The 10,179-nt window shown below is 41.3% G+C and overlaps 2 protein-coding genes across 2 annotated transcripts; both read left to right on the top strand.

Annotated features, from left to right (window-relative positions):
* Window positions 1-342: 342 nt before the first annotated feature.
* On the top strand, window positions 343-1,611 carry LOC133732294 (uncharacterized). Its single transcript, XM_062159820.1, has one exon. It carries the CDS (start codon window positions 343-345, stop codon window positions 1,609-1,611), a length of 1,269 nt encoding a protein of 422 aa, XP_062015804.1.
* A 5,956-nt stretch (window positions 1,612-7,567) lies between these two features.
* LOC133732284 (putative glycine-rich cell wall structural protein 1) lies at window positions 7,568-8,480 on the top strand. The gene is made up of 2 exons (XM_062159798.1): window positions 7,568-7,743; window positions 7,888-8,480. The coding sequence occupies exons 1-2, from the start codon at window positions 7,641-7,643 to the stop codon at window positions 8,478-8,480; spliced, it is 696 nt and encodes a 231-aa protein (XP_062015782.1). The 5' UTR covers window positions 7,568-7,640.
* Window positions 8,481-10,179: the final 1,699 nt, after the last annotated feature.

Below are 10,179 nucleotides of genomic sequence, written 5' to 3'. Positions count from 1 at the left end.
TAAAGAATAATATACTGCGTGTTAGTAGTACTTTAAAGGCTCGTGGTGCATTAATACAAGTATCATGAGAATTTATAATAAATTAACTTCAAATACCAAAAACTACAATTTGGAATTATTCATATATCATTTGAAGTTTTTATCCTAATTACAAATCATTGATACTAGTCACAAATCCCGTGTGGTGCTGCGGGTTTGTTTCTTCCTGAATTTTATGCATAATAGAGTAGCAATTATAACTCAAGAAATGTTGGCTTACTTTCATGCTGGATATGTAATATAACTAAATCTGTTATGAGTTCCTTCAAGTTATGTTATTAAAGATAGAAGAGAGGAAGTAGGATGGCTTCTGATAGCCCTAAAACACCAAAACCTTCTTACGCCGCCGCACTGAATGCAGATTCCCCAATCCCTTTTGCCATCGCTGATCTGCCATCCCCTTTTCTGGAGGAAGGTTTAATCTCAATTCGCATCTCTGAGGAACCTTTTCTTCGTGGCCTGGAGAGATGCAAAAGTAACTTGATTGGTCGAGTTAATTCCCAAATCAAGACCCCAGACCTAGTTCAGCAACTGAAACATCTATGGTCCGGCTTGGAGCAATGGACTGTGGCTCCTCTTGGCAGAGGATTCTTTATGCTGCAGTTCAAAACTTTGAGCGACATGCAGCGCGTCTGGTCGTCGGGGACGGTGCGTTTGAATTCCGGAATGCTTCGTCTGATCAAATGGTCACCTGAGTTCTCACCATCCACCTACAAAAACACTTTCGCGCAGGTTTGGGTGCGCTTCTGGGACTTAGGGTTTGCTTACTGGGATCAGCAAACTCTATTTGAAATTGCATCAGGTCTTGGTACACCTTTAAAACTTGACACTCGAACCAAGAACCGAACAATTGGGTTGTTTGCTAGAGTTCTAGTCGACATCGACCTCTCTCAATCTCTTCATGATAAAATCAGAATCACCAGAGCAAATGGTGAGGTCGTTGTGGTCGGGGTTGAATATGAGTCACCTCCTGATATTTGTAGCAGATGTGGGATTGTAGGGCATATCGCGGCAAACTGCCATGCTGCGCCCTCTGAGAGCCCTGAGGATGCCGGTGTCCCAACTGAGCGTGGCAGGTCCGTCGCGCGCTCTACGCAGAAACGAAGGAAGAAGAATAAGTCGCGCTCCCAGCGACGTTCAAAATTAGACCCTACATCGGGTCTGGCACCAACCAGGAACATCACCTCTACTGTTAGGGCAGAGGCCGTAACAAATACGGTGGAAGAGGCTCCTTTGATTCCTGAGAACACTATAGTTTCCAGTGATAGTGTTCCTCCAGGCTTCCAAAGACTGGTTCCGGAAATTGAAGCGCAAGACTCAAGCTCCACATCAACTCCCGTGGTGTCGGCAGTGGCTCCTCCAATTGTTATCGCAGACTGTAATCAAACCTCAGAGGATTGCCCGTTGGAGGAGAGTACTGAGGTGCTAGAAGAAGGTGAATTCACACCAGTCCTTTCTAAGAAATCAAAGAAACTGCTGAAGCAGAATGACAAAACGAAAAAGAAAGTTGTCTCCCGCAAGCCCTCTGGACGTGCTCTCCTTAACAAGGGAGCTAATCTCAAGTGTTTTTAATGAAATTTCTCTACTGGAACGCCCGCGGCATCGCAAATGATGACACGCAACGGGCTCTACGCAAAATGGTTCGTACTCACAAACCGGTAATTGTATGTCTCTCTGAGCCCTTTGTTTCAATTCAGTCAATTCCTGTTTCTTTCTGGAACTCCATGGGGCTTGTCCTCATGGCTACTAATGATCGGGGAACACAAGAACCCAATCTGTGGTTTCTTTGTCACAGGGATATCAACCCCGTAGTGGTCTCTTCTACTGCTCAACAGATCACAGTTTCAGTTACCCTTGATGGTATACAATGTATGCTGACAGCAGTTTATGCTAAGACAACTATTGTTGGCCGCAGAGATCTTTGGCAGGATCTTATCAATGTCCACTCCAACTTTGTTGTCGGTCCGTGGATAGTCTTTGGTGATTTTAATTGTGTTATGGGAGCTCATGAAAAAAGAGGTGGAAGCCCCCCCAGTGCTGCATCATGCCTTGCCTTTCAGCAGATGTGTTCAGCCTGTCAGCTTATTGATGTGCATACAAGAGGTCTATCTTACACTTGGACAAACCGGAGAACATATGAAAGGCTGGACCGGGCTATTTGTAACTCGGGTTGGATGGATGCATGGAGTGTTTTTGATTGCCGTACTCTAACTAAAGTAGCTTCTGATCATTGTCCCTTGTTATTAACATGCTCTCGACTCCCAATTTTTTCTAAACCTCAGTTCCGATTCCAAAATATGTGGCTGCAGCACCCTGATTTCCATAGTACGGTTAGTAATTTCTGGTCTTCCCTAAGCTTTGTGGGTTGCCCAATGTTTGTGCTTTCTTCCAAACTCCGAGCGCTGAAATTTATGCTCAAAGGTTGGAATGTTAACGCTTTTGGGAATATACATCAACTAGTGGGCTCCTCCGAAGCTGCATTAGATCTAATTCCGCATGAGATTTCCAACTTGGGCCCTTCCGAAGACCGGTTACAGAGAGAGACGTTGGCTCATGTGCAGTTTCAACAGGCTTTGGCAATGCAAGATATTCTTCTTAGGGACAAAGCTAGAATCAGATGGCTATGTGAGGGGGATCGAAATACTTCATTCCTGCATAATATGGTCAAGATTCGAAGGTTGCACAAGTCTCTAGTCTCCCTCCGTGCTGGTAGCACAATCTTGCAGACTCATGAATTAATTGCGGGTCATATTGTCAACTATTTTGAGACAGCTTTCACTAAAGATCATGCTCTTGAGGACACTGGCCTTGTGGAACGAGTAATTCCAAGATTGGTAACAGACTCAGAGAATATTGCTCTCACTTCTTTGCCTTCCTCTGATGAAATACGTAAAGCAGTTTTTTCTATGGATGAGTTCAGTGCACCAGGGCCAGATGGGTATAGTGGAAATTTTTTCAAAAAATGTTGGAGTGTTGTAGCTTCTGATGTAATTTATGCAGTTCAGAGCTTCTTTACTACCGGGTTCATCCTCCCGCACTTTAACTCCAATGTGATAATCTTGATTCCAAAAAAGCCCGAAGCTGACGGTGTTGCTGATTTCAGACCCATAGCTCTTGCTAACTTTGTTTTTAAAATTATCACTAAAATTATTGCCATACGTCTCTCTCCTATTGCAGCTAGAATCTTATCCCCAAATCAGAGCGCCTTCACCACAGGGCGGTCCATTGCTGACCCTATTATCTTAACCTCTGAATGTATAAATTTGTTAGACAATCGATGCAAGAGAGGAAACATTGCTCTTAAATTGGATATCAGAAAAGCCTTTGACACCTTGGATTGGGATTTTCTGCTTAGGGTCCTCACTTCTTTCGGCTTCGACCCTATTTTTATTAATTGGATTCATGGTATTCTGAGGTCTGCTTACTTATCAGTGTTGGTGAATGGACAGCAGTGTGGTTTTTTCACTTGTTCTAGGGGTGTGCGGCAAGGCGATCCCTTGTCTCCGCTCTTATTTTGCCTTGCGGAAGAGGTTCTTAGTCGGGGTTTGAGTAATCTGGTTGACAGAGGAAAAATTGATCGGATGGCCTGCCCAGGTAAATTAACTCCCCCCTCACATGTATTATTCACGGATGATGTTATGATTTTCATGCAGGGGAGTTCCCGAGGTATCCGTGCCTTAATGGGTTTTTTAGATGAATATGCCATGAATTCTGGCCAAGTTATCAATAAAGCAAAGTCTTCTGTTTTTATTGGTAAGCATGCACGGCATAGAGCAATTATTATCCAGCGTCTACTTGGGTTCAGAGAAGGTGCGGTACCCTTCAACTATCTTGGGGTGCCAGTATTTCAAGGTAGACCAAAAGCAGCTTATTTCAGAATTATTGCTGATAAGGTTAGGTGTAAGCTAACATCCTGGAAGGGCCTGCAACTTTCTCAAGCAGCAAGACTACAACTTATTTCTGCTACCATACAAAGTCTTTTGATTTATAGTTTCCAAGTGTATGAGTGGCCTCATTCTTTGCTTCTTAAGGTTCAAGGGTGGACTCGGAATTTTTTCTGGACAGGAGACCCATTAAAAAAGGGTTCCAACCTTATAGCTTGGTCTAAATGTTGCACGCCAATTGATCAGGGTGGTCTTGGGTTGAAAAATCTCTTTCATCTAAATAGTGCTTTATTGCTCAAGCGTTGTTGGGAGGTGGTTGAAGGTTTGTCCCCATCTGCATGTTTTCTGAGGAGTAGATTCTTGAGAGCAGGTTTGTCCCCTTGTTCCTACTACAAAAAATCATCAGTTTGGTTAGGTTTGAAGAAGTTATGGCCTTCTATTGTTTCTAATGCTCGGTGGCTAATTGGCGATGGTGAGAAGGTGTCTTTTTGGAAAGATAATTGGTTGGGTGTTCCTTTATGTGCAATGTCTAATGTGGACCCAGAGATCATGAAGTTTCTCAATGATCAAGTAAGTAAGTTTATTGTTGATAATGAATGGGTGTTGCCTCCTATATTCTCTTCTTTTTTCAAGGAGGCTTCTGCACTGATTCTAGACACTGCTATACCTTTGGTCGATGCTCAGCCGGATACAGCAGTTTGGTCTGGCAGTTCATCTGGAAAGTTAACTGCTAAAGCGGCTTATAAATATTTGTCTCCTCCTGGAGCGATTGTTGATTGGGGAAAACTAATTTGGCATAAATCAATTCAGCCAAGGAAGAGTCTAGTTGCATGGAAAGTTTTTAATGGAAGGGCCAAGACTGATAATTATCTGCAAAAAGTTGGTGTGCATCTTTGCTCGCAATGCTCCTTTTGCATGGTACACAACGAAACCCTTGTTCATTTATTTTTGGATTGTGCTGTTATGAAAGAGGTTTGGGCTTGGCTCTTCTCCCTTTTTCGGCTCCAACCTTGGCAAGAACCAAATATAAGCTTTTTGTTTTCTACTGAGTTGCTTAAGCGGCTTTCCCCTGCATCAAAGCTGCTGTGGAGGATGGCTGTGTGCAGCCTTCTCTGGTTCACATGGACTGAACGTAATAGAATCAGAAACAATGGCTGTAAGTTTAATTTGGGGCGCTTTACACAGTGTTTCATCCTAGTTCTGAAGGAAGCTGCTCAGCTAGTCTTTAAACCTTATTCCAATTCTACTTCTGCTCTTCCAATCTTTCTATTGCTGGAATTATCATCGTTGCGGTGCAGTGCACAATCTTTCAAGCCTGTGACTTGGATGGCTCCTCCTGCATCTTGGTTGAAAGTGAACACAGATGGGTCCTTTAGAGATGTTACAAGCGCTGGATATGGTGGTATTTTTAGGGATGCAGATGGTAATTTTGTGGGTGCTTTTTCAGCCAGAGTTGACGTCCCTAGTGCCATGGATGCTGAGGTACTTGCTGTTATTGAGGCCATTCAGGTGGCTTGGGTTCGGCGTTGGACTCATATATGGCTTGAGACGGACTCAATGCTTGTGTTACATTATTTTCGAAACCCAGGTCTTATTCCTTGGAGACTTAGAACCCGATGGCATAATTGTTTGTTTCAAGCTCGTCAACTTACTTTTCATGTCTCACATATATATCGAGAAGGCAATAGTGTTGCAGATAAGCTAGCAAATTATGGAGCTTTGAATGCGGGATCTGTCTGGTGGGCTTCCCTTCCTTCGTTCATCAGTACTCAATTCAGTCATGATTTTAATTCACGTACTAGTTATCGATTCCTTTAGAGTTGTTTCTTTTTGTTTAAGCAATGGTGTAGCAGATTGTCTTGTGCACTTTGCTCGTTCTTTGTCTTCTGTTCATTGTATTGGTTCTTATGTTGCTCGGGGTTCAGGTTTTATGTCCCCCCCCCCCCCCCCGATGCAAAGTTTTATTTTAATAAATGGAACCGGGCGTGGGGCTGAGCCTCCCAGCTTGGCTGGGTTCCAAACCCTTTAAAAAAAAAAAAAAAAAAAAAAAAACTAAATCTATTATTATTTTACAAATTGGAAAAGTTAGTGTTCTAAACAGGATTGTGTATTTACATTATTACAATAGACGAAGATTAAAAAAGGTGGTTCGATATGGTACATCGATGGCGATTTCCCTTCAAGCGGTGACATGAGCATTACGGCAAATTTTCTTCACGGCTAGTGCTGGGGTTTCCAATTTTTATTTTTTGGCATCTGTCTTGTATTTGGGCCAAGCATACCTATAATAATTTGCCTCTTATGCTTGCCTGTGTGGCTCTTATGTGCTATGTTTTCCGATGAAGACTTCAATTTGTTCTCAAACTCTATTATGGAATCGAAACAAACAATCCACGAGTTACTGTCTCCAGTTCACATTGTTAAGTTGTATGTGCATGAGATATGATTTCAAATTCTATCAAAACCAATTTCAATGCGACCAATGGACAATCAACTACTTGGTATATACTCTCATCGAAAAAAAATAAAATAAAGCTCGGTGTATATCCTCTGATTGTAGTTTCCACAAGCTTTTTCCAAACCAGTCTTCAGCAGCCAGACGTTATTCTAATCGATCTAAGCATATCATCATCTGGAATTTTATGTAAATGAGGTATATTCAAATTTATGCAGAAAACAGAAGTGATTTGAAAATAATTTTTATAATTTCGAGTTGTGAGTGATAAGTCGAACAGCTATCATCATACAAGAATTATCCTCTATATATATATCTCTTACCTCACATCTTATATATAATTTATTGTTCATTGAAGAGAAAATTAACCAAACCAAAAATGGGGGCTCAAATAGAGCTAAACAATCACCAATTTTGTTTTGGTACTAGATATCACAGTAAAATTGATATAAGGTGTTACCAACATCAGATTCTAATTTAGCTCTCGATTAATATCCTGATGATTTTGGAAAGCTGAGTTTTTGTCCTAATCGTACTATAATGAGGAACTTAATTCGAAAGCTTTACTCTATCAAAAAGCAAACCAAATATTATTTTGTCAAAATTCCCCTTGCATCATGAGTAAAGCGGATGAGTTTAAGTTCTCGTCCTCCTTACTTTTTAAACGACGAGTCCCAAACAGATAACCCCAACACATTAAGTTGCAGAGTGTCTAAGAGTAGACCTCTTACTCCCATCTAATTGGTCAACCTCACTTGCCATCATCAGGTGCATCATGCAGTGCTTTGATCATACATTTGTGTGTGTGTTTTTATTTTTTAATTTTATTGTGTTTCTTTTCAATTTTGGATTGAAATTGAAAATGTAGGGTTGGCTGGTTCGGAAAATTGATATGCAGGCATATCCAAATTCACATGCAAGCCAGTGGCCACCGCATGCATCAGTTGCATGCAATGCTCAGCTCAACCTAGCTAAAACACATGTCGTTCCTCAAACAGGTACATGTGTTTCTTTAAAGAGGATCAAGTGATAAGAATTAAAAAAAAAAATGCATGCATATCTAACCTAGTCAAAGATGTACTACGTTCTTCTCACTACTGCCGAACTAATTTCTGACTCTTTTAAGACTGGCTAATAAATTCAAGGATCGGTATGTCCTCGTCTTTTCTCGACCCCATGCACTATAAATTGACAAGTCGTGGAGGAAACCTAGCATTCCATCCTGAGTTTGTAAAGAGTAGTGTCGAAGTTTCAGAGAAACCATGAAGAATTTGAAGGCTTTCAATTTGCTAGGGCTTCTGTTTGCCCTTGTTCTCATCTCTTCCGCTGTCACAGCTGATGAGAAATCCAAAGAGGAGAATAAAGGTAATTAATGAAATAACGAATTGAGAAATTTACATATAGGTTCTCTAATGCAATTGAGTTTATATATACATTTATATTTATATTTATATGTACATTGATAAATACACCACGGACTAATCGATGTTATCTTTTATATACATGCAGCTGTAGTGGATGGGGCAACAAAGGAGACGAATCCGGTGCCAGTTGATGACGTAAAACAAGGTCCAGGGGGAGGATATTGCGGGCGCTGCTGCTGGAAACATGGCTACCATTATTGTGGTAGTCAGTGTTGTTGGCCTGAGAAAGAAGAAACAGAAGCTGTAGGCGAGGCCGCCGCTGATGCCAACCCTGATGGATATGGCTGGGGAGGCGGACGAGGTGGCGGTGGCTGGGGAGGCGGAAGAGGAGGCGGTGGCTGGGGAGGGGGACGAGGAGGCGGAAGAGGTGGCGGTGGCGGACGAGGAGGAGGTGGTGGCTGGGGAGGAGGAGGCAGTGCAGCAGCTTATGAAGCCAACCCTGATGGATATGGCTGGGGAGGGGGACGAGGAGGCGGAAGAGGTGGCGGTGGCTGGGGAGGTGGAAGAGGTGGCGGTGGCGGACGAGGAGGAGGTGGTGGCTGGGGAGGAGGAGGCAGTGCAGCAGCTTATGAAGCCAACCCTGATGGATATGGCTGGGGAGGGGGACGAGGAGGCGGACGAGGTGGAGGTGGCTGGGGAGGCGGACGAGGTGGAGGTGGTTGGGGAGGGGGTAACTGATCGAAGCCATTGTAGTAGGCTTTTGGAAAAACTATGTACATAAATAATATGTTCGATCATAAAGTATGTATGGTAGAGACTAAAAGAAAGTATGTACGTAATTAAGAGAAAAATATGAGTGAGCTCCGTGACAAGCATGCAAGAGAGCATGAAGGTCGGGTTAAATATCACCTGAAATAATTTGACCCTAGCAAAGCTAGCGAGCTCCAAACTATAGAGGACAGACCCTTGTCGTCCGTGAAATATGTAAGGTTCTTTATGTGTAGCACTATCTACACTTTGGAAGCATGATACGTACTTGCAATGTTGATGTATGAAGCATATCCTATAAAGGCTATAATCTGGTCTTTCGATGTCTTTACATTTAAGAACTTAATTTTTCTAACCAATAAACCCCCACCGCTTGCTTTCTGCGACTTAACCCTGGACACATGTCTTAGCTAGCTGTCTATGTGACTATGTACTTGATCTATCCTCAGGATGTGATGAAGTGGTACAAATTATTTTTCTTCTTTCTCGATCGGGTTCAAGGAGGGCTGAAGCCCAAAATCCTACCTATTAATAGAGAAATAGGATCAAAAATTTGATGACTCAACTCTAAAGTAGTCTATTTCAAGGTTTTGATCTGTAGACATTGTCGATTCTGCGATCCTAGTGTCTGCTTGCAACTAATTCTAAAGACATTTGGATTTTAAATAACAAACATAATACAATGTATGTTTTGCTTATCGAGTTGAAAGCTACACCAAATTAATAAAAGATGATATCGATCAACATCCAAAAGGAGGGATTACAAGAGATAATCAACACCTTTTTCTGTTATTCAACAGATTAGTTGTATCATAGATCGAGGTGACATTGGATAAGACATCCCACACCCTCGCTATTCTTGTAAATTCCAAATTGAAATTTTGGTTATAACAGAGTTATTACCATTAGTTGTATCATAGAACTGGTATTGGATAAGACATCCCACACCCTGGCTATTCTTACCAAAATTTCAAATTAGTGTCAGATCAGCATGCAGGTTGAATTGAATAAAACAGTTTGGTCGATCTGATGTGGGAAAAACATACCCCTAGCCAGAAGAATGGATTGTTCAGGTCGCATTGAGGGAGCAGATACAACATGTTAGATCTCCTAAATGCATGGTAAATTAGGTCCACTTAATCATTAGGTTTCTATATGTGTAAAGAACTATTATTCCGAAAAATACTTAGAATATCAAACGCCGGAAAATTCTAAGGTACATACATGTATATTATATACATATTTATAGATGTGACAAAAAAATTGTAGACATTGTGATAACGTTAGTCCCGTATGTTTTTTGTAATCTTAGTCCTATCGAGGTAATTACTCCATATACAACCATATCACAATTTTGTAGACAAATTTGTTGTCAATGTAGTAACTTGGTTCAATTATATGTAAATAATGTAAAACAAACGTGATAAATATGTTGTCAATGTAGTAAATTTTGTTCAATTAGATATAAAGTGATGAATATTTGATAAACATCCTAGTATTATAAACAACTCATCGAATGGCTATGTGCGTAATCCATTTGGGTGATAAATTTTTACACAAGGCAGGTATACTGGTTACTGAGATGAAGCTTTTGTGAATTATATCATTTACATGCCAGAACAACGAACTCACAAAAAGAGTTCACCAAAATTATGATTTTGTTAACATC

This window comes from Rosa rugosa, chromosome 1 (assembly GCF_958449725.1).
Source record: "Rosa rugosa chromosome 1, drRosRugo1.1, whole genome shotgun sequence".
NCBI lineage: Eukaryota > Viridiplantae > Streptophyta > Magnoliopsida > Rosales > Rosaceae > Rosa > Rosa rugosa.
This window is presented reverse-complemented; position numbering and strand designations above follow the sequence as displayed.

Coding starts and splice junctions, on each gene's coding strand:
- LOC133732294 (XM_062159820.1), top strand. CDS start 343: ATGGCTTCTGATAGCCCTAAAACACCAAAACCTTCTTACGCCGCCGCA.
- LOC133732284 (XM_062159798.1), top strand. CDS start 7,641: ATGAAGAATTTGAAGGCTTTCAATTTGCTAGGGCTTCTGTTTGCCCTT. Junction 7,744..7,887: donor ATCCAAAGAGGAGAATAAAG/GTAATTAATGAA, acceptor ATATACATGCAG/CTGTAGTGGATGGGGCAACA.